This window comes from Salmo salar, chromosome 13, assembly GCF_965601325.2.
Source record: "Salmo salar chromosome 13, fSalSal1, whole genome shotgun sequence".
NCBI classification, from domain to species: Eukaryota; Metazoa; Chordata; class Actinopteri; order Salmoniformes; family Salmonidae; genus Salmo; species Salmo salar.
In genome coordinates this window covers 9671077-9695000 of record NC_138303.1, presented here as the reverse complement: position 1 = coordinate 9695000, position 23924 = coordinate 9671077, and the positions used below count along the sequence as shown (strand labels likewise).

At 45.9% G+C, this 23924-nt stretch overlaps 1 protein-coding gene across 1 annotated transcript in view; it reads right to left on the bottom strand.

Moving 5' to 3' along the window:
- LOC106566304 (laminin subunit alpha-5) overlaps nucleotides 1-23924 on the bottom strand; it is a 230278-nt gene that overhangs the window by 897 nt on the left and 205457 nt on the right. Inside the window, exons 64-77 of the mRNA XM_082959682.1 lie at nucleotides 23780-23914; nucleotides 22029-22183; nucleotides 21545-21677; nucleotides 19993-20136; nucleotides 17506-17636; nucleotides 15761-15925; nucleotides 14607-14736; nucleotides 12609-12778; nucleotides 8344-8545; nucleotides 7908-8060; nucleotides 7168-7327; nucleotides 6714-6938; nucleotides 6288-6407; nucleotides 1-1135 (exon numbers count right to left, since the gene is read on the bottom strand). The exon at nucleotides 1-1135 is cut by the window's left edge and continues 897 nt beyond it. Coding sequence (XP_082815808.1) covers nucleotides 987-1135; nucleotides 6288-6407; nucleotides 6714-6938; nucleotides 7168-7327; nucleotides 7908-8060; nucleotides 8344-8545; nucleotides 12609-12778; nucleotides 14607-14736; nucleotides 15761-15925; nucleotides 17506-17636; nucleotides 19993-20136; nucleotides 21545-21677; nucleotides 22029-22183; nucleotides 23780-23914 — 2172 coding nt within the window. The 3' untranslated portion in view covers nucleotides 1-986. The remainder of the gene's footprint in view (nucleotides 1136-6287; nucleotides 6408-6713; nucleotides 6939-7167; nucleotides 7328-7907; nucleotides 8061-8343; nucleotides 8546-12608; nucleotides 12779-14606; nucleotides 14737-15760; nucleotides 15926-17505; nucleotides 17637-19992; nucleotides 20137-21544; nucleotides 21678-22028; nucleotides 22184-23779; nucleotides 23915-23924) is intronic.

Here is a 23924-nt window from a genome sequence, read left to right as displayed (position 1 = left end):
ATTTCTTTATTTATATATATATATATATATATTTTTTTTTTTAAGCACTTTCCAGAACTAGTTAGTCGAAGTGGTTTCTAACCATGGCCAAACAACGATAAGATTTTTCAGTGGTCTGTATAAAATAAGTGCAGTTTGGTCCAGGTAAGTTTAGGGCTCGATTCAACCCGGATCACGGAAATTATAGCGCGATTTGAAATTCAAGCGTCATTTCCGATTGAGCTGACATAATGCAGCATTTACTGTGAACGCAGGAAGATTGCCTTTAAATTGATATCGCACTGTAGAGCGGCTCTTCGGCGCTACGGATTGAATCAAGCCCCTCAATGTAGGTCTGTGAAAGCAGCCCAGAGAGATGTAGAATACTATTACAGAACTAACACACTAAAGACAACATATTTGGCCATCTTATACTCTAGCCCAGGTTCCAGTCTGTTTGTGCTATCATTCCACTCCTTGTATGACATGAAAGTCTGGATTTCAGGCTTTACTCTAGAGCTTAGTTATTTGCAAACCGGAAATCAAGACGTGGCAAAATAAATACATTTAAATGAACTAATGTACGTCGCCCACCACCAGGGATTTGTATGGTAGACATCATTTACGTGTTTATATTTATCCTTTTAGCAGTTGGAGACGAGTAGTAGGGGGCATCAGAGCAGGGCTGCGTTCAACAGGCTAACAAAGTTGTTGGAATGTTCAGATAGAAATACAATATCTAGAACCGACAGGCCTCTCTGATGTGTAGAATACAGTATCACGCCAGCTCTATTCATAACATTTCTGTCTGCAAAGCTCCACAACATTGTCCTACTGAACTTGCCCTCAGGGGTGCATTCGGAGAGGTGAAACCTATTCTATTCTACATGACAGACAGACAATGATATTGGTTCTACATAGGTATTTATATCTGAACTTTCTGTAACGTTGTCCTTATGAACATGACCCAGAGCTAGCTGGCTGTAACAGGGATAAAAGGGGTCTGTCTACATGGCTGGACAGCCCTGTGTGCTCACAGCTCCGTGTACTGACAGGGGTTTAGAAAGCATGGCTGGTCGCTGGTTCAGGACTGCTCTCCGAACACAACCATGGAAGGAAGGCAGGGCATCGGGGAGGCCCGGCACATCAACACCATCTAGAGGAGAGAGAAGAAGACCACAGAAAATGCTGAGTTGCAATACAGAAAGATAATTTTAAAATGGGGTTTGTATGTGTGGCAAAAACACCGTCTCCATTTCACTTTTTTGTATCCCGCAAGGTACCCACACACAGGTTAAGATTTAAAACCATTGTATCATTACCTTAATTATTCAAATGTTTTACTTCTGAGATAAATATTTGTCATGTTAGTCCAGACCCCAGTGAGCATTGAAGGTCCCCAAGAACACAGTAGCCTCCATCATTCTTAAATGGAAGAAGTTGTGAACCACCAAGACTCTTCCTAGAGCTGGCCGCCCGGCCAAACTGAGCAATCGAGGGAGAAGGGCCTTGGTCAGGGAGGTGACCAAGAACCAGATGGTCACTCTGACGGAGTTCCAGAGTTCCTCTGTGGAGAAGGGAGAACCTTTCAGAAGCTTCTATCTCTGCAGCACTCCACCAATCAGGCCTTTTTGGTAGAGTGGCCAGACGGAAGCCACTCCTCAGTAAAAGGCACATGACATCCCGCTTAGAGTTTGCCAAAAGGCACCTAAAGAACTCTCAGACCATTAGAAACAAGATTCTCTGGTCTGATGAAACCAAGAATGCCAAGAGACAGGTCTGGAGGAAACCTGGCACTATCCCTACGGTGAAGCATGGTGGTGGAAGCATCATGTTGTGGGGATGTTTTTCCGTGGCAGGGACTGGGAGACTAGTCAGGATCGAGGGAACGATGAACGGAGCGAAGTACAGAGAGATCCTTGATGAAAACCTGCTCCACAGTGCTCAGGACCTCAGACTGGGGCAAAGGTTGACCTTCCAACAGGACAACGACCCTAAACATACAGCTTCGGGACAAGTCTCAGAATGTCCTTGAAATAATTCCACAAATTAACTTTTAACAAGGCACACCTGGTAATTGAAATGCATTCCAGGTGACTACCACATGAAGCTGGTTGAGAGAATGCCAAGAGTGTGCAAAGCTGTCATCAAGGCAAAGCGTGGCTACTTGGAAGAATCTAAAATATAGAATATATTTGTTTAACACTTTTTTGGTTACTACATGATTCCATATGTGTTATTTCATGGTTTTGATGTCTTCACTATTATTCTAAAATGTAGAAAATAGTAAAAATAAAGAAAAACCCTTGAATGAGTAGGTGTGTCCAAACTTTTGACTGGTACTGTATGTCTGTATGTTTATGTATTATATAGTATCTCTATGGGTGTCCTCACCTGGTATGGGGTTGTATATACACTGAACAAAAATATAAAAACGCAACATGTAAAGTGTTGGTCCCATGTTTTATGAGCTGAAATAAAAACATCTCAGAAATGTTCCATACACACAAAAATGCGTATTTCGCTCAAATGTTGTGCACAAATTTGTTTACATCCCTGTTAGTGAGCATTTCTCCTTTGCCAAGATAATCCATCCACCTGACAGGTGTGGCATATCAAGAAGCTGATTAAACAGCATTATCATTACACAGGTGCACCTTGTGGCTTTTAAGCACTTTCCAGAACTAGTTAGTCGAAGTGGTTTCTAACCATGGCCAAACAACGATAAGATTTTTCAGTGGTCTGTATAAAATAAGTGCAGTTTGGTCCAGGTAAGTTTAGGGCTCGATTCAACCCGGATCACGGAAATTATAGCGCGATTTGAAATTCAAGCGTCATTTCCGATTGAGCTGACATAATGCAGCATTTACCCAAAACATCCCCCCCGAACCCAAAACATCTTCCGGCGGCCAGCCCCCCCAACCCAAAACATTTTCCCGCGGCCATCCCCCCAACCCAAAACATCTTCCCGCGGCCAGCCCCCCAAACCCAAAACATCTTCCAGCGGCCAGCCCCCCAACCCAAAACATCTTCCAGCGGCCAGCCCCCCCACCCAAAACATCTTCCAGCGGCCAGCCCCCCCAACCCAAAACATCTTCCAGCGGCCAGCCCCCCCCCCCGAACCCAAAACATCTTCCAGCGGCCAGCCCCCCCCCGAACCCAAAACATCTTCCAGCGGCCAGCCCCCCCCCCCCGAACCCAAAACATCTTCCAGCGGCCAACCCCCCCAACCCAAAACATCTTCCCGCGGCCAGCCCCCCCCAACCCAAAACATCTTCCCGCGGCCAGCCCCCCCAACCCAAAACATCTTCCCGCGGCCAGCCCCCCCCAACCCAAAACATCTTCCAGCGGCCAGCCCCCCCAACCCAAAACATCTTCCAACGGCCAGCCCCCCCAACCCAAAACATCTTCCCATGCCTCCTACAATTTTGTGCCGATTTGCTTCATTCTACGACACGGACTGTCCTCCTTCCCCAGTGGTTAGCATGCTAGCTTCAAGTGCCAGTTGATTAGGGTTTGCTCCCAGCCCGGTCAGCCATATAGGGATGGAACTCGTACATTACATGGCTACTTCGTAACCCGTGTAAAAGTGACCCTTCACCGTGGACACTCTCCAGCTGATTTTTCTCTTTCCTCCACTATTCATACTTTTTGTTCTATTGCTTACATTGGATGTGAGATTATTTATGGCACGCATGCCCAATGTAGACATACAGTATCATGGGATTAGTGTTTGGCCTCGTGGGCATGTCCAATGCACTTGTACACGTGGCTTGTCATTTCAATACTGAAACAAGATTAGCAAATCCTCACACGTTGTTTACATTTGAATTGATACTATTAGAAAGAGGAAAAGCAGACACACATCTGAGATAACGTGGGAATCATTTGAAAATAACTTGATAATAATAAATCATTTGATAATAACTAAAACAAAACGGCTGATCCAAAGCAGAGCAAAGTGGGTTTGTCTTTTCATTAATTAATGAGGCTAACCATGTCGAAGGATGCCAGATTAGATTTATAATGAGGCTAACCATGTCGAAGGATGCCAGATTAGACTCATGATGAGGCTAACCATGTCGAAGGATGCCAGATTAGATTTATAATGAGGCTAACCATGTCGAAGGATGCCAGATTAGACTCATAATGAGGCTAACCATGTCGAAGGATGCCAGATTAGACTCATGATGAGGCTAACCATGTCAAAGGATGCCGGATTAGATTCATAATGAGGCTAACCATGTCGAAAGATGCCAGATTAGATTTATAATGAGGCTAACCATGTTGAAGGATGCCAGATTAGACTCATAATGAGGCTAACCATGTTGAAGGATGCCAGATTAGACTCATAATGAGGCTAACCATGTCGAAGGATGCCAGATTAGATTTATAATGAGGCTAACCATGTCGAAGGATGCCAGATTAGACTCATAATGAGGCTAACCATGTGGAAAGATGCCAGATTAGATTTATAATGAGGCTAACCATGTCGAAGGATGCCAGATTAGACTCATAATGAGGCTAACCATGTCGAAGGATGCCAGATTAGACTCTTAATGAGGCTAACCATGTCGAAGGATGCCAGATTAGACTCTTAATGAGGCTAACCATGTTGAAGGATGCCAGATTAGACTACTACAGCTGTCATGAAATGGATTAGTGCAGGCCCTATAGCTTTGTAATTTTTTTAAGTTATTTAACTAGGCAAGTCAGCTGAGAACAAATTCTTATTTACAATGACAGCCTAGGAACAGTGGGTTAAATGCCTTGTTCAGGGGCAGAACGACATATTTTTACCTCGTCAGTTCGGGGATTCGATCTTGCAACCATCTGGTTACTAGTCCAACACTCTAGCCACTAGGCTACCTGCCAGCCCACAATGAAGGTAGGCCTTAAAGATGACATGCTCAAGGGAGAGACATTATTAACAAATATCACCATCACGAGGTTGTGCAGAAATAAATATTTTAAGGTTAATTTAATTTAAATTCAAAATACCTGTTGCTTGTAATAAAGTTGCAATTTGTTTGCTTCATGTTATGTATCACCCTGGTGTAATTATATGCAGTTCAACATTATCACCACAAGGTGTCAGCGCTAGCATTTGTATTATTGTTTAGCTCTACTAGCTAGATGTAAACAAACAGCTAGCTAGGTCTCGTAATGTGAGGACGATAATACATGCCTAGCACAAGCTAGCGGTTCATTACAACTAAAGTATGTTTCTTAACTGAAACTAAGTGGGACGGCAGGTAGCCTAGCGATTAGACTGTTGGGCTAATAACCAAAAGGTTGCTGGATCGAATCCCCCGAGCTGACAAGGTAAACAATCTGTCGCTCTGCCCCTGAACAAGGCAGTTAACCCGCTGTTCCCCGGGAGCCGAAGATGTCGATTAAGGCAGCCCCACCTCCCTGATTCAGAGGGGTTGGGTTAAATAAGGAAGACACATTTCAGTTGAAGGCATTCAGTTGTACAATTGACCCCTTTCCAATGCACCTGGGTAAAATATAGTTGTGTTTTGGAGGAAGAAGACAGAGAGCTAGGAGAGACAGATTGGTGAGGGGAGAGAGAGGGGTTGATTGTGAGCTAATTAGTGCTGCTAGCTAACTTTTGATTTAAACAATGTGGCCGTTAAACATTGGACTCATATACTAGCTACATTTAGTTTAGTTATATTGATGGCTGTCGTGAGAGAAATTAATCTAGCTAGCTACATTTAGTTTAGTTATATTGATGGCTGTCGTGAGAGAAATTAATCTATCTAGCTACATTTAGTTTAGTTATATTGATGGCTGTCGTGAGAGAAATTAATCTAGCTAGCTACATTTAGTTTAGTTATATTGATGGCTGTCGTGAGAGAAATTAATCTAGCTAGCTACATTTAGTTTAGTTATATTGATGGCTGTCGTGAGATAAATTAATCTAGCTAGCTAGCTAATGAGGTAAGCTGATCTTTCTCGAACTTGAAAGCACACTAGCTTTGCGGTTATTTGCTGTGCTAGCCAAATGTAGCGAACACCACCAGAGAAAACGGATAATAAAAAGGGAAACTAACATTATTTGATCGTTTGTTTAGTGGAATGAACTGGTAGCAACAGGTCAATGTGTGTATATAACTAGTTTTGTTCAGTTTTTTTTGGTTACGAACTTGTCATTTTTAGAGCTAGCTAGCCAACTAACAAGCAATCATGGCGCGCTGCAACGGTTGATGTTTACTGGGGAACCTTTTGGTTTACATATAGAACGTGTTATTCCTCTGACAGTTGAAAAGCTCTATAGTATCTCCATGGGGGGGTGTCCTCACCTGGTGCTCCCCCCAGGTACACAGCCTCCTTGGCCCCTGATGGTCGCCCTTGTTTGGGCCCCACACTGTGTTCACTGGCTGCATCCACATGGAGCTGAAGCACGTTGCTCTTCTTCACAACTACAGGGAGAACACCAGAACACAACATATCACTCGCACAGCCAATCAACCAATCAATCAATCAACCAATCAATTAACCAATCAAGAAACAAAAAAAATACTATTATTCAAGAATTTTTAACATTAATATCATATTGTTGCAAATCTCGAATGACAGGACGTTACAGTGCTAAAGAAGGTGAAACTATTTATTCCTTTAAACATCAAAATGTGTGTGTGTGTGCGTGTGTGTGTGTGTGTGTGTGTGTGTGTGCGTGTGTGTGTGTGTGTGTGTGTGCGTGCGTGTGTGTACAATATAACACTCACTTGTGATACTGTGCCAGCGTCCGTCACACAAGGATTCCTCTGGTGTGAAGGAGGTGTAGAACTCTCCGCTGCCACTGTTTACTGTGACAGTTACCGCTCCCTGATAAAGGTAGAGGCTGAGCTGTCGTCCAGCCCTGGTACCAGCATGCAGCAGGAGACCAGAGTCTGACGCCGGCCTGACCTCCAGCTGGACCTCCAGGTCCCGGCCCAACATCAGGGACTCATCTAGACAGAGAGAGATTATTCAGACTCAGACTTGACAAGGTCATGTGTCTTTTGTTGTTGTTGTCTCATAATGATAGAATTCCCGTTTTTTTCCCCCATCGATTATTTTCTTGACGGGTTGCAAACCCCCCCAAAATCAACATCCCAAATGTTTACAGATTTGAATCCAAATTGTTTCGGAGAGGGTGTAACAGAGTTAGACAGCAGGAAGAGAGGATGTAGTCTATACCTATAGCCATGTGTCCTCCCTGGGAAGAGAAGTATGCCCCAGGATGCAGAGCGGTCTGGAAGCAGGGTACAACTCCCAGGCTGGTGGAGGGACTGGCTGGCCTCTTCTCATTCAGTTCCAGGTCTCTCACACAGCCCACAAACCCTCCTGGACCTGGCATCTACATGGAGGGAAACAGACCATTGTTAAGGAACTAAATACCAGAGTGTTATGTCTTTCGTTATTCATTTACATTGTTTGTCTTATTTAATTCCTCTTTCCTTGTCTCTTTCTCAAAACAGAATAAGAGAATAATTACAGAGGGGAGGGAACTTGGACCTTCTCGGAAAAGGAGACAAGGAGATACAATGAAAAAGAAAGACAAATTTGGTATTGATATGTCGAATTCTAAATTATTCTGCTGTGAATGAGATGTGAAGAAAGGACAGTGAAGGAGAGCAGAGGACAGGCTGTATTACCGAGAGGAAAGGAGAGGAAAGGAGAGCAGAGGAAAGGCTGTATTACTGAAAGGAAAGGAGAGTAAAGGAAAGGCTGTATTACCGAGAGGAAAGGAGAGCAGAGGAAAGGCTGTATTACCGAGAGGAAAGGAGAGTAAAGGAAAGCAGAGGAAAGGCTGTATTACTGAGAGGAAAGGAGAGGAAAGGAGAGGCTGTATTACTGAGAGGAAAGGAGAGGAAAGGAGAGGCTGTATTACCGAGAGGAAAGGAGAGGAAAGGAGAGCAGAGGAAAGGCTGTATTACCGAGAGAAGTGAGCTGGTGAGTGCTGAGGGAACTCCTCCGATGTAGAGAGGGGAACTGAGCTGGTTCTTCTCCCCCCCTGAGACCCTCTTAGACTGGGCATCGATCCCATCAACAATCAAACCGACCTTCTCTCCCTCCCTCTTCACAAACACCTGAACAAACACACACACACACATATACACAAGTCAGATACACATAAACCTCAGGCTAAATCTTGATTTAAAAAATCAGGAAAGAAGGGACAAAGCGACGATGAGACTACAGAGTCTGGCAACATAAGATAGATACTTTCGTACTGCAGAGCAGGGCTTGTAAAGTAAGCATTTCACCTGTTGTATTCGGCGCATGTGATTTTTATATTGAAATAAAGATGATAAATACAAGGATCTGTTCCACTGTACGTGACAATGATCATGTCTTTATTACATGACCTACCGTGTGCCACTGTCCGTCGTTGTACTTCCTGTGGCTGCGGATGGTGGTCTTCCTCTTCCCTCCGTTGATGAGGAGCAACAGGTGTCCGTCTGAGACAGACAGGGTCATCACAGAGCTGCCACTAGAACGTTCTAGTGATCCTGACACATAGAACACCAGGCCGTCTGACGAGTTCACACGCAGACCCATGGAGATGTGAGGCCTGAGGGGGGGAGAGAAGGGGAAGGTGAGATGCAGAAGAGCGGGGAGAGACGGGACAGTGACAGGTGAGTTACAGATGGGAGAGACGGGACAGTGACAGGTGAGTTACAGGTGGGAGAGACGGGACAGTGACAGGTGAGTTACATGTGGGAGAGACGGGACAGTGACAGGTGAGTTACAGGTGGGAGAGACGGTGACAGTGACAGGTGAGTTACAGGTGAGAGAGACAGGGACAGTGACAGGTGAGTTACAGGTGGGAGAGACAGGGACAGTGACAGGTGAGTTACAGGTGGGAGAGACGGGGACAGTGACAGGTGAGTTACAGGTGGGAGAGACAGGGACAGTGACAGGTGAGTTACAGGTGGGAGAGACGAGACAGTGACAGGTGAGTTACAGGTGGGAGAGACGGGACAGTGACAGGTGAGTTACAGGTGAGAGAGACAGGGACAGTGACAGGTGAGTTACAGGTGGGAGAGACGGTGACAGTGACAGGTGAGTTACAGGTGGGAGAGACGGGACAGTGACAGGTGAGTTACAGGTGGGAGAGACGGGGACAGTGACAGGTGAGTTACAGGTGGGAGAGACGGGACAGTGACAGGTGAGTTACAGGTGGGAGAGACGGTGACAGTGACAGGTGAGTTACAGGAGGGAGAGACGGGGACAGTGACAGGTGAGTTACAGGTGGGAGAGACGGGACAGTGACAGGTGAGTTACAGGTGGGAGAGACGGGACAGTGACAGGTGAGTTACAGGTGGGAGAGACGGGACAGTGACAGGTGAGTTACAGGTGGGAGAGACGAGACAGTGACAGGTGAGTTACAGGTGGGAGAGACAGGGACAGTGACAGGTGAGTTACAGGTGAGAGAGACAGGGACAGTGACAGGTGAGTTACAGGTGGGAGAGACGGGACAGTGACAGGTGAGTTACAGGTGGGAGAGACGAGACAGTGACAGGTGAGTTACAGGTGAGAGACAGGGACAGTGACAGGTGAGTTACAGGTGGGAGAGACGAGACAGTGACAGGTGAGTTACAGGTGAGAGAGACAGGGACAGTGACAGGTGAGTTACAGGTGGGAGAGACGAGACAGTGACAGGTGAGTTACAGGTGGGAGAGACGAGACAGTGACAGGTGAGTTACAGGTGAGAGAGACAGGGACAGTGACAGGTGAGTTACAGGTGGGAGAGACGAGACAGTGACAGGTGAGTTACAGGTGGGAGAGACAGGGACAGTGACAGGTGAGTTACAGGTGGGAGAGACGGGACAGTGACAGGTGAGTTACAGGTGGGAGAGACGAGACAGTGACAGGTGAGTTACAGGTGAGAGAGACGAGACAGTGACAGGTGAGTTACAGGTGGGAGAGACGGGACAGTGACAGGTGAGTTACAGGTGGGAGAGACGGGGACAGTGACAGGTGAGTTACAGGTGGGAGAGACAGGGACAGTGACAGGTGAGTTACAGGTGGGAGAGACGAGACAGTGACAGGTGAGTTACAGGTGGGAGAGACAGGGACAGTGACAGGTGAGTTACAGGTGGGAGAGACGAGACAGTGACAGGTGAGTTACAGGTAGGAGAGACGAGACAGTGACAGGTGAGTTACAGGTGGGAGAGACGAGACAGTGACAGGTGAGTTACAGGTGAGAGAGACAGGGACAGTGACAGGTGAGTTACAGGTGGGAGAGACGAGACAGTGACAGGTGAGTTACAGGTGGGAGAGACGGGACAGTGACAGGTGAGTTACAGGTGGGAGAGACGGGGACAGTGACAGGTGAGTTACAGGTGAGAGAGACAGGGACAGTGACAGGTGAGTTACAGGTGGGAGAGACGAGACAGTGACAGGTGAGTTACAGGTGGGAGAGACGGGACAGTGACAGGTGAGTTACAGGTGGGAGAGACGGGACAGTGACAGGTGAGTTACAGGTGGGAGAGACGAGACAGTGACAGGTGAGTTACAGGTGGGAGAGACGGGACAGTGACAGGTGAGTTACAGGTGGGAGAGACGGGGACAGTGACAGGTGAGTTACAGGTGGGAGAGACAGGGACAGTGACAGGTGAGTTACAGGTGGGAGAGACGGGGACAGTGACAGGTGAGTTACAGGTGGGAGAGACAGGGACAGTGACAGGTGAGTTACAGGTGGGAGAGACGGGACAGTGACAGGTGAGTTACAGGTGAGAGAGACAGGGACAGTGACAGGTGAGTTACAGGTGGGAGAGACGGGACAGTGACAGGTGAGTTACAGGTGGGAGAGACGAGACAGTGACAGGTGAGTTACAGGTGGGAGAGACGGGACAGTGACAGGTGAGTTACAGGTGGGAGAGACGGGGACAGTGACAGGTGAGTTACAGGTGGGAGAGACAGGGACAGTGACAGGTGAGTTACAGGTGGGAGAGACGGGACAGTGACAGGTGAGTTACAGGTGGGAGAGACGAGACAGTGACAGGTGAGTTACAGGTGGGAGAGACGGGACAGTGACAGGTGAGTTACAGGTGGGAGAGACGGGACAGTGACAGGTGAGTTACAGGTGGGAGAGACAGGGACAGTGACAGGTGAGTTACAGGTGGGAGAGACGGGACAGTGACAGGTGAGTTACAGGTGGGAGAGACGGGACAGTGACAGGTGAGTTACAGGTGAGAGAGACAGGGACAGTGACAGGTGAGTTACAGGTGGGAGAGACGGGGACAGTGACAGGTGAGTTACAGGTGGGAGAGACGGGACAGTGACAGGTGAGTTACAGGTGGGAGAGACGAGACAGTGACAGGTGAGTTACAGGTGGGAGAGACGGGACAGTGACAGGTGAGTTACAGGTGGGAGAGACGGGACAGTGACAGGTGAGTTACAGGTGGGAGAGACAGGGACAGTGACAGGTGAGTTACAGGTGGGAGAGACGGGACAGTGACAGGTGAGTTACAGGTGGGAGAGACGGGACAGTGACAGGTGAGTTACAGGTGGGAGAGACGAGACAGTGACAGGTGAGTTACAGGTGGGAGAGACGGGACAGTGACAGGTGAGTTACAGGTGGGAGAGACGGGACAGTGACAGGTGAGTTACAGGTGGGAGAGACAGGGACAGTGACAGGTGAGTTACAGGTGGGAGAGACGGGACAGTGACAGGTGAGTTACAGGTGAGAGAGACAGGGACAGTGACAGGTGAGTTACAGGTGGGAGAGACGAGACAGTGACAGGTGAGTTACAGGTGGGAGAGACGGGACAGTGACAGGTGAGTTACAGGTGGGAGAGACGGGACAGTGACAGGTGAGTTACAGGTGGGAGAGACGGGACAGTGACAGGTGAGTTACAGGTGGGAGAGACGGGACAGTGACAGGTGAGTTACAGGTGGGAGAGACGGGACAGTGACAGGTGAGTTACAGGTGGGAGAGACAGGGACAGTGACAGGTGAGTTACAGGTGGGAGAGACAGGGACAGTGACAGGTGAGTTACAGGTGGGAGAGACGGGACAGTGACAGGTGAGTTACAGGTGAGAGAGACAGGGACAGTGACAGGTGAGTTACAGGTGGGAGAGACGAGACAGTGACAGGTGAGTTACAGGTGAGAGAGACAGGGACAGTGACAGGTGAGTTACAGGTGGGAGAGACGGGACAGTGACAGGTGAGTTACAGGTGGGAGAGACGGGACAGTGACAGGTGAGTTACAGGTGGGAGAGACAGGGACAGTGACAGGTGAGTTACAGGTGGGAGAGACGGGACAGTGACAGGTGAGTTACAGGTGGGAGAGACGGGACAGTGACAGGTGAGTTACAGGTGGGAGAGACGAGACAGTGACAGGTGAGTTACAGGTGAGAGAGACGGGGAAAGGTGTTGTTTACTGGCCATGTTCGATAGCATCAATTTCGCTCCGTCGCTGATCACAGATTGACTGATCTACAAATAATACTGAGCGGTTATTTAGGATGCAAGGTGATTTGCAGATCAGTCAATCTGTAGTCGCCGACCGCAATGTAGCCGATCTCAAACACCACTCTAGCTGGATTCCTGATAGACTCCTAGCCCAACACCCTAGATAGTCCTAGATCCCAGAGGACTGGATATGGTGAACACAGGAAGTACTCACGTCCTGCTGAAGGCCTCGGGCAGCGTGTCGTAACGCTGGTGGCTGTGGGAGGAGCCGCTGAAATGCAGAGCTCCGACTTCCTGATTGGCCAGTTCCCCCTGGCAGGCCTCCCTGGCACTGCGGCTCCGCCCCCCTGACCCACCACCACCTGCTGGCTTCCTGTGTTTACCCTGTAGAGGTAGAGAGGGGGGGAGGGGGGAAAGAGAGAATATCAGAGTGAGTTGTTGTAAAGGACCAGGTCAAAGGGTAGATAGAGAGTTATTCATCCACTGATACACTACATGGTCTAAAGTATGTGGACACCCCTTCAAATTAGTGGATTCGGCTATTACACCCACACCCGTTTCTGACAGGTGTATAAAATCGAGCACACAGCCATGCAATCTCCATAGACAAAAATTGGCAGTAGAATGGCCCGTACTGAAGAGCTCAGTGACTTTCAACGTGACACCGTCATAGGATGCCACCTTTCCAACAAGTCAGTTTGTCAAATTTCTGCCATGCTAGAGCTGCCCCCGGTTAACTGTAAGTGCTGTTATTGTGAAGTAGAAATGTCTAGGAGCAACAACGGCTCAGCCGCAAAGTGGTAGGCCACACAAGCTCACAGAATGGGACCGCTGAAGCGTGTAGCGAGTTCACCTGTCCTCGAGTAGCGAGTTCACCTGTCCTCGTGTAGCGAGTTCACCTGTCCTTGTGTAGCGAAGTCACCTGTCCTCGGTTGCAAATTTCAGCACAAGAACTGTTCGTCAGAAGCTTCATGAAATGGGTTTCCATGGCCGAGCAGCCACACACAGGCCTAAGATCACCACGCACAATGCCAAGCGTTGGCTGGAGTGGTGTAAAGTTTGCCGACATTGGACTCTGGAGCAGTGGAAACGCTTTCTCTGGAGTGATGAATCACGCTTCACCATCTGGCAGTCCGAGGGACGAATCTGTGTTTGTCAAATGCCAGGAGAACGCTACCTGCCCCAATGCTTAGTGGCAACTGTAAAGTTTGGTGGAGGAGGAATAATGGTCTGGGGCTGTTTTTTTATGGTCCGGGCCCCTTAGTTCCAGTGAAGGGAAATCAACGCTGCAATGTTCCAACATCTAGTGGAAAGCCTTCCCAGACGAGTGGAGGCTGTTATTGCATGAAAGGGGGGGACCAACTCCATATTAATACCCATGATTTTGGAATGAGATGTTCGACGAGCAGGTGTATATGAAAGTTAGACGCTGAGAATGTGATGGAGACTAATTGTGAGGTGACCATCGGCATTGGTGACTAAGACACATGCGTACACACACAGACAGATGCTATATAATATACTGTATATCTCTATGTTGTCAGGTCAACCCACTCAATACAGAGTGAATGTGATATATTACAGTAATATACTGTATTTCTCTATATTGTCAGGTCAACCCACTCAATCCAGAGTGAATGTTATATATTACAGTAATATACTGTATTTCTCTATATTGTCAGGTCAACCCACTCAATACAGAGTGAATGTGATATATTACAGTAATATACTGTATTTCTCTATATTGTCAGGTCACCCCACTCAATCCAGAGTGAATGTTATATATTACAGTAATATACTGTATTTCTCTATGTTGTCAGGTCAACCCACTCAATCCAGAGTGAATATGATATATTACAGTAATATACTGTATTTCTCTATGTTGTCAGGTCAACCCACTCAATCCAGAGTGAATATGATATATTACAGTAATGTACTGTATTTCTCTATATTGTCAGGTCAACCCACTCAATACAGAGTGAATATGATATATTACAGTAATGTACTGTATTTCTCTATGTGTCAGGTCAACCCACTCAATACAGAGTGAATGTGATATATTACAGTAATATACTGTATTTCTCTATGGCGTCAGGTCAACCCACTCAATACAGAGTGAATGTGATATATTACAGTAATATACTGTATTTCTCTATGGCGTCAGGTCAACCCACTCAATCCAGAGTGAATGTGATATTGTCAGATCAGGTACCTTAGGCCTCTTCTGGCGTGGGAGTGTGGCCAGGATCTGCTGAGGTTTCTTGGCAGCGGGACAATCTAGAGGGACGTCGATGTTCTGCTTAGCGTTCATCAGGTTCATCACCATCTGAGAAGGCTTGTCTCTGTAGAGTAACGTTACAGTCATTATAGTGTTGTTTGCCCGTTGTCATGGGCTACAGTTCCAGTTATAGTCCTACACACAGTGGAAGGTCACATCTAGTCTTCGAAAAGTAGCTTCTAATCTAGTAGTAGTAGCAACATATCCATCTCTAAATTTAAACTGTGAAACTCATGTAATCCTCCACACCTCCCTATTTTTTCTGCTCTGTCTATTCCTGTGCTCTTAACCCCATATTTTGTTCACCTCTTGATTAACAGGTTACTATGGCAGCCAGTAAGGTTACTAACCTCTTGATGAACAGGTTACTATGGCAGCCGGTAAGGTTACTATGGCAGCCAGTAAGGTTACTATGGCAGCCAGTAAGGTTACTAACCTCTTGATGAACAGGTTGCTAAGACAGCTGTTAAGGTTGCTAAGACAGCCGGTAAGGTTACTATGACAGCCAGTAAGGTTACTATGACAGCCAGTAAGGTAACTAACCTCTTGATGAACAGGTTACTATGGCAGCCAGTAAGGTTACTAACCTCTTGATGAACAGGTTACTATGGCAGCCGGTAAGGTAACTAACCTCTTGATGAACAGGTTACTATGGCAGCCAGTAAGGTTACTAACCTCTTGATGAACAGGTTACTATGGCAGCCGGTAAGGTTACTATGGCAGCCAGTAAGGTTACTATGGCAGCCAGTAAGGTTACTAACCTCTTGATGAACAGGTTGCTAAGACAGCTGTTAAGGTTGCTAAGACAGCCGGTAAGGTTACTATGACAGCCAGTAAGGTTACTATGACAGCCAGTAAGGTAACTAACCTCTTGATGAACAGGTTACTATGGCAGCCAGTAAGGTAACTAACCTCTTGATGAACAGGTTACTATGACAGCCAGTAAGGTAACTAACCTCTTGATGAACAGGTTACTATGACAGCCAGTAAGGTAACTAACCTCTTGATGAACAGGTTACTATGACAGCCAGTAAGGTAACTAACCTCTTGATGAACAGGTTGCTAATACAGCCAGTAAGGTTACTAACCTCTTGATGAACAGGTTGCTAATACAGCCGGTAAGGTTGTTGAGGCTGTTGTCAGGTGTTCCTCCCAGGTAGACCCCTCCAGGTAGTAGTACAACCTGGCTGCTGGCCCCTCCACGACCAGTATCCCCAGCCTTCTCCAATACGTCATCCACATACAGACGTAACCTACGGAGACACAAAACCACGACACAAGACATCAGCAACACGCCAGAGACGCAAAACAACGACACAAGACATCAGCAACACAACACAACGACACAAGACATCAGCAACACGTCAGAGACACAAAACAACGACACAAGACATCAGCAACACGTCAGAGACACAAAACCACGACACAAGACATCAGCAACACGCCAGAGACGCAAAACAACGACACAAGACATCAGCAACACAACACAACGACACAAGACATCAGCAACACGTCAGAGACGCAAAACAACGACACAAGACATCAGCAACACAAAACAACGACACAAGACATCAGCAACACGTCAGAGACACAAAACAACGACACAAGACATCAGCAACACGTCAGAGACACAAAACAACGACACAAGACATCAGCAACACGTCAGAGACACAAAACAACGACACAAGACATCAGCAACACAACACAACAGCAACACGTCAGAGACACAAAACAACGACACAAGACATCAGCAACACGTCAGAGACTCAAAACAACGACAGAAGACATCAGCAACACGTCAGAGACACAAAACAATGACACAAGACATCAGCAACACGTCAGAGACATAAAACAACGACACAAGACATCAGCAACACGTCAGAGACTCAAAACAACGACACAAGACATCAGCAACACAAAACAACGACACAAGACATCAGCAACACGTCAGAGACACAACATGTCACATGGGCAGTGGTTTCATTGAGATTCTACAGCTACAGTATCTAACTATAGTAAGAGTATAATTTATCCAATAGCATCCAGCTATTGTAGCGGTATAGAGTTACATTATAATCATTTAGTTGGTGGATGGTAAATCCTACCTGTTGTTGTACAGAGTTACATAATAATCATTTAGTTGGTGGATGGTAAATCCTACCTGTTGTTGTACAGAGTTACATAATAATCATTTAGTTGGTGGATGGTAAATCCTACCTGTTGCTGTATAGAGTTACATAATAATCATTTAGTTGGTGGATGGTAAATCCTACCTGTTGTTGTACAGAGTTACATAATAATCATTTAGTTGGTGGATGGTAAATCCTACCTGTTGTTGTACAGAGTTACATAATAATCATTTAGTTGGTGGATGGTAAATCCTACCTGTTGTTGTACAGAGTTACATAATAATCATTTAGTTGGTGGATGGTAAATCCTACCTGTTGTTGTACAGAGTTACATAATAATCATTTAGTTGGTGGATGGTAAATCCTACCTGTTGTTGTACAGAGTTACATAATAATCATTTAGTTGGTGGATGGTAAATCCTACCCGTTGTTGTACAGAGTTACATAATAATCATTTAGTTGGTGGATGGTAAATCCTACCTGTTGTTGTACAGAGTTACATAATAATCATTTAGTTGGTGGATGGTAAATCCTACCTGTTGTTGTACAGAGTTACATAATAATCATTTAGTTGGTGGATGGTAAATCCTACCTGTTGTTGTACAGAGTTACATAATAATCATTTAGTTGGTGGATGGTAAATCCTACCTGTTGTTGTACAGAGTTACATAATAATCATTTAGTTGGTGGATGGTAAATCCTACCCATTGTTGTTGCTGTACAGAGTTAAATAATGATCGTTGTCATCGTTGTAGGTCTTCTGAGTCTTCACCTCGCTGTTAGCTGCCCTCACTACCACATGACCCTTATCCAGGAACACCTGACAGACTCCGTCCTGATGAGAGAACACATTACATTACATTACATTACATTACGTTACACTACACTACATTACATTATTACATTACACTACATTACATTACACATTACACACTGTCCTGATGAGAGAGAGAGACAAAGAGAGAGAACAGAGAGATAGAGGCAGAGAGAACAGAGAGCGAGAGAGAGGGAGAGAGAGAACAGAGAGATAAGAGGCAGAGAGAGAACAGAGAGATAGAGGCAGAGAGAACAGAGAGCGAGAGAGAGGGAGAGAGAGAACAGAGAGATAAGAGGCAGAGAGAGAACAGAGAGCGAGAGAGAGGGAGAGAGAGACAGAGAGAGAGAACAGAGAGATAGAGGCACAGAGAGAACAGAGAGCGAGAGAAAGGGAGAGAGAGACAGAGAGAGAGCACTCTTCAATATTTTCATCAACGAACTAATTGAATATGTCTTTGAACCAATTGCACTTTATGGCAGTGAGGTGTGGGGTCCACTTCCAAAACAAGATTTCACCCAATGGGACAAACATGCCATTGAAACCCTGCATGCAGAGTTCTCTAAGATTCTCCTACATGTCCAGAGGAAAACTATAAACAATGCATGTAGGGCAGAATTAGGCCAATATCCACTAATAATAAAAACTCAAAAAAGAGCAATTAAGTTTTGGAAACATCTAAAATACAGTGACCCCTCTCTCATATCATTACCAAGCCCTGCAATGCCAAGAGCTGAGCAAAGAAAAGAGTCCCCTCATCCAGCTGGTCCTGGGGCTGAGTTCACAAACCTGTTCTACTAACACACTGAAGTCTCAGGACCCTCATCCAGCTGGTCCTGGGGCTGAGTTCTCTAACCTGTTCTACTAACACACTGAAGCCTCAGGACCCTCATCCAGCTGGTCCTGGGGCTGAGTTCACAAACCTGTTCTACTAACACACTGAAGTCTCAGGACCCTCATCCAGCTGGTCCTGGGGCTGAGTTCTCTAACCTGTTCTACTAACACACTGAAGCCTCAGGACCCTCATCCAGCTGGTCCTGGTTGCTGAGTTCACTAACCTGTTCTACTAACACACTGAAGCCTCAGGACCCTCATCCAGCTGGTCCTGGGGCTGAGTTCACTAACCTGTTCTACTAACACACTGAAGCCTCAGGACCCTCATCCAGCTGGTCCTGGGGCTGAGTTCTCTAACCTGTTCTACTAACACACTGAAGCCTCAGGACCCTCATCCAGCTGGTCCTGGGGCTGAGTTCTCTAACCTGTTCTACTAACACACTGAAGCCTCAGGACCCTCATCCAGCTGGTCCTGGGGCTGAGTTCTCTAACCTGTTCTACTAACACACTGAAGCCTCAGGACCAGAACATCCAATCAATCAGAATAAACCAAATTACAACACAGTCAAAACAAAACTACATTGCTTATTGGGAAACACAAGCACAAACACAAAGCAAAATGCAGTGCTCTCTGTCCCTAAATCGACAGTACATCGTGGCTAACTATTTGACCACGGTTACTGATCAAAACCTTAGAAAAACCTTGACAAAGTACAGGCTCAGTGAGCACAGCCTTGCAATTGAGAAGGGTAGACACAGGAAAACCTGGCTCCCTGTAGAGGAAAGGCTGTGCAACCACTGCACAACAGCAGAACCTGAGACGGAGCTGCATTTCCTGACAAAATGTCAAAAATATAAAACAATTAGAGAGTGTCATTTTCCCAAATTTGAAACCCTTATTCTCTGATGAGAATAGGCTACCCGTCCTGTTGGGGGAGGACGCAGAGAGCTGTGGGTTGGCAGCACACTACATTGCTGCCTGCCATAAGATGAGGGACAGTGTCTGACAGACCAATCAACCTGCACATGTCCTCTACTGTATGCTTATTGTTATTGTTGAATGTATGGTTATTTTGACCCTTGGTTATTGTTGTTATTGTTGTCCCTTTGACAATTTTGATTGTCCCCCCCAAAAATTCATATTGTAAATATCCAAAATAAGCTTTGGCAATATGTACATTGTTACGTCATGCCAATAAAGCAAATTGAATTGAATTGAATTGAATTGAATTGAGAGAGAGAGAGAGAGAGAGAGAGAGAGAGAGAGAGAGAGAGAGAGAGAGAGAGAGAGAGAGAGAAAGAGAAAGAGAGAGAACAGCGAGTGAGAGAAAGAGAGAGAACAGAGAGAGACAAAGACAGAGAGCAAGAGACAGAGAGAGACAGAGAGACAGACAGAGAGAGAGAGAGACAGAGAGAGAGACAGAGAGAGACAGAGAGACAGAGAAACAGAGACAGACAGAGAGAGAGAGAGAGAGAGAGAGAGAGGGAGAGACAGAGAGAAAGACAGACAGACAGAGAGACAGACAGAGAATACGAGCAGTACCTGAGCCTGGTGGTAGAACATGAGTCCGTTCTTCTGGTCTGTGCGGAAGCCGAAGCCGGCGTAGAAGTTGTTACTGAGAGCAGGGATGTTGTCTGGAGACAGGTCCAGGTAACTCTGGCCTGAGAAGTGAGCCTCTCGAGCCACCTGACACACAGAGAGAGCACAGAATTAGCATGGCCATTGGCGTCTCATCAACGGGTCTAAAAGGACAGCTGATCTTGGTCAGGGAATATTTCATCTGTCCCTATTGTCTCAATGCTCAACAGCAGACTGCTGGCACAGCCGTAGCTGACCCCAGATCTGCCCATAACTAACAGTATACTAACCAGTAAGTTGTTGGCACAGCCGTAGCTGATCCCAGACCAGTTGTTATATACGTGTGTGTGTATATATACTAACCAGTAAGTCATTGGCACAGCCGTAGCTGATCCCAGACCAGTTGTTATATACGTGTGTGTGTATATATACTAACCAGTAAGTCATTGGCACAGCCGTAGCTGATCCCAGACCAGTTGTTATATACGTGTGTGTGTATATATACTAACCAGTAAGTCGTTGGCACAGCCGTAGCTGATCCCAGACCAGTTGTTATATACGTGTGTGTGTGTATATATACTAACCAGTAAGTTGTTGGCACAGCCGTAGCTGATCCCAGACCAGTTGTTATATACGTGTGTGTGTGTATATATATACTAACCAGTAAGTTGTTGGCACAGCCGTAGCTGATCCCAGACCAGTTGTTATATACGTGTGTGTGTGTGTATATATACTAACCAGTAAGTCGTTGGCACAGCCGTAGCTGACCCCAGACCAGTTGTTACATACGTGTGTGTGTGTATATATACTAACCAGTAAGTCATTGGCACAGCTGTAGCTGATCCCAGACCAGTTGTTATATACCTGTGTGTGTGTATATATACTAACCAGTAAGTCGTTGGCACAGCCGTAGCTGACCCCAGACCAGCTGTTATATACGTGTGTGTGTGTGTGTGTGTATATATATACTAACCAGTAAGTTGTTGGCACAGCCGTAGCTGATCCCAGACCAGTTGTTATATACGTGTGTGTATATATACTAACCAGTAAGTCGTTGGCACAGCCGTAGCTGACCCCAGACCAGTTGTTATATACGTGTGTGTGTGTATATATACTAACCAGTAAGTTGTTGGCACAGCCGTAGCTGACCCCAGACCAGTTGTTATATACGTGTGTGTGTGTGTGTGTATATATACTAACCAGTAAGTTGTTGGCACAGCCGTAGCTGACCACAGACCAGTTGTTATATACGTGTGTGTGTGTGTGTGTATATATACTAACCAGTAAGTCGTTGGCACAGCCGTAGCTGACCACAGACCAGTTGTTATATACGTGTGTGTGTGTGTGTGTATATATACTAACCAGTAAGTCGTTGGCACAGCCGTAGCTGATCCCAGACCAGTTGTTATATACGTGTGTGTGTATATATACTAACCAGTAAGTCGTTGGCACAGCCGTAGCTGACCACAGACCAGTTGTTATATACGTGTGTGTGTGTGTGTGTATATATACTAACCAGTAAGTCGTTGGTACAGCCGTAGCTGACCCCAGAGCTGCTCATTCTCTTCAGGTCGATGTGAGAGTTCATGGCCTTGATGTTCCTGAAACAGCCTTTAAGAGATCCCTGACGAGGAAACAGGGCCTTCAGGCTGGGTAGAGGGAGAAAAATATCATGAAGAGGTCAAATACCGCAGTCAAATACTGTTTCATACTTGGAAATGTCTTTCCTGTGTGTGTGTGTGTGTGTGTGTGTGTGTCTGCGTGCGTGTCTGTGTGCGTATGTGTCTGTGTGCGTATGTGTGTGTGTGTGTTTGTGTCTGCGTGCGTGTGTGTCTGCGTGTGTGTGCGTGTGCGCGTGTGTGTGTATGCGTGTGTGTGTGTGTGTGTTTGTGTCTGCGTGCGTTTTGGTGTGTGTGTGCGTGTGTGTGTCTGCGTGTGTGTGTGTGTGTGCGTGTGTGTGTCTGCGTGTGTGTGTGTGTGTGTGTGTGTGCGTGGCTCACTTCTCAGGCATCTTGTCCTCGGGGACTCCGGCCAGGTAGTAGCTGCCTTCGAAGCGTGGCAGGGGCGTAGTGAAGACGTAGTTGAACATGTTTATGCGGTTGTTCCTCACCACTACACGTGTGGTCGTATCGTAGAGCAGGATAATGATCTCTAACTACACAGCAACACAAACACGCCATTTTACAACCTGCGGAACCAACGACCAAAGCGCCCCCTAGTGGGCTCATGGGTGGAATGTTATTCATATTTTATCATAGTTTATAGAAACATAATTTTTTGGTTTTAAATGCCTCAAAATCTGGTGTTTCTATATCAAACAGTTTTGTTATATTTCAGTCTTCTGTGATGTATATAAAGTGTAATATTGGGATGTAAACTCATAATGTAATACATTTCAACTCTCTATCTGACATGGTCCAAATGTCTTCTTTCTTTAAACACATAACCATGTGTGTGAGGTAGATACTTTGGTTTCAAAGTAGATTTGTTTAAAACTACCAAGAAAATCTCTGTTTGACCCTGATTTAGCCCCCTGCAACAACAACAAAAAGGTTTTAACCTTCCAGGAGAAAATGTCTTGAGGTTAAGAAATTTCTTCTCCAAAACTGCAAACTTCCTCATCACACCACCACAATACCTACTTACTACTTGTTGTCCAAAGACAATTAATGAATTCTGTGTGTATTATACTGCGTGTATTCTACTGCGTGTATTATACTGTGTGTATTATACTGCGTGTATTCTGCTGCGTGTATTCTACTGCGTGTATTATACTGCGTGTATTCTACTGCGTGTATTCTACTGCGTGTATTATACTGCGTGTATTATACTTCGTGTATTATACTGCGTGTATTATACTGCGTGTATTATACTACATGTATTATACTGTGTGTATTATACTGCGTGTATTCTACTGCGTGTATTATACTGCGTGTATTCTACTGCGTGTATTCTACTGCGTGTATTCTACTGCGTGTATTCTACTGCGTTTCCAAGAGCAACTCTATTTCTATGTTTACACTAGCTTTAATGTCGAGTGTCCTTACAGATTTGGGGTCAGTCTTTAACACTAGCAACAGCTGAATGTTTCTTACAGATCTGGGGTCAGTCTTTAACACTAGCAACAGCTGAATGTTTCTTACAGATCTGGGGTCAGTCTTTGAATGTTTCTTACAGATTTGGGGTCAGTCTTTGAATGTTTCTTACAGATCTGGGGTCAGTCTTTGAATGTTTCTTACAGATTTGGGGTCAGTCTTTGAATGTTTCTTACAGATCTGGGGTCAGTCTTTGAATGTTTCTTACAGATCTGGGGTCAATCTTTGAATGTTTCTTACAGATTTGGGGTCAGTCTTTGAATGTTTCTTACAGATCTGGGGTCAGTCTTTGAATGTTTCTTACAGATTTGGGGTCAGTCTTTGAATGTTTCTTACAGATCTGGGGTCAGTCTTTGAATGTTTCTTACAGATCTGGGGTCAATCTTTGAATGTTTCTTACAGATTTGGGGTCAGTCTTTGAATGTTTCTTACAGATCTGGGGTCAGTCTTTGAATGTTTCTTACAGATCTGGGGTCAGTCTTTGAATGTTTCTTACAGATCTGGGGTCAGTCTTTGAATGTTTCTTACAGATCTGGGGTCAGTCTTTGAATGTTTCTTACAGATCTGGGGTCAGTCTCTGAATGTTTCTTACAGATTTGGGGTCAGTCTTTGAATGTTTCTTACAGATCTGGGGTCAGTCTTTGAATGTTTCTTACAGATCTGGGGTCAGCGTCGCTGATCTTGAGGAGAGGGGAGTCTGGGTCTTTAGGCTCCAGCTCCTGTAGAGAACCAGTGACGTCATAGAAGACCCTGAGACGTCCCTGACGCACCGCCAAGCACAGGAACTTCTCCTGATGGGGT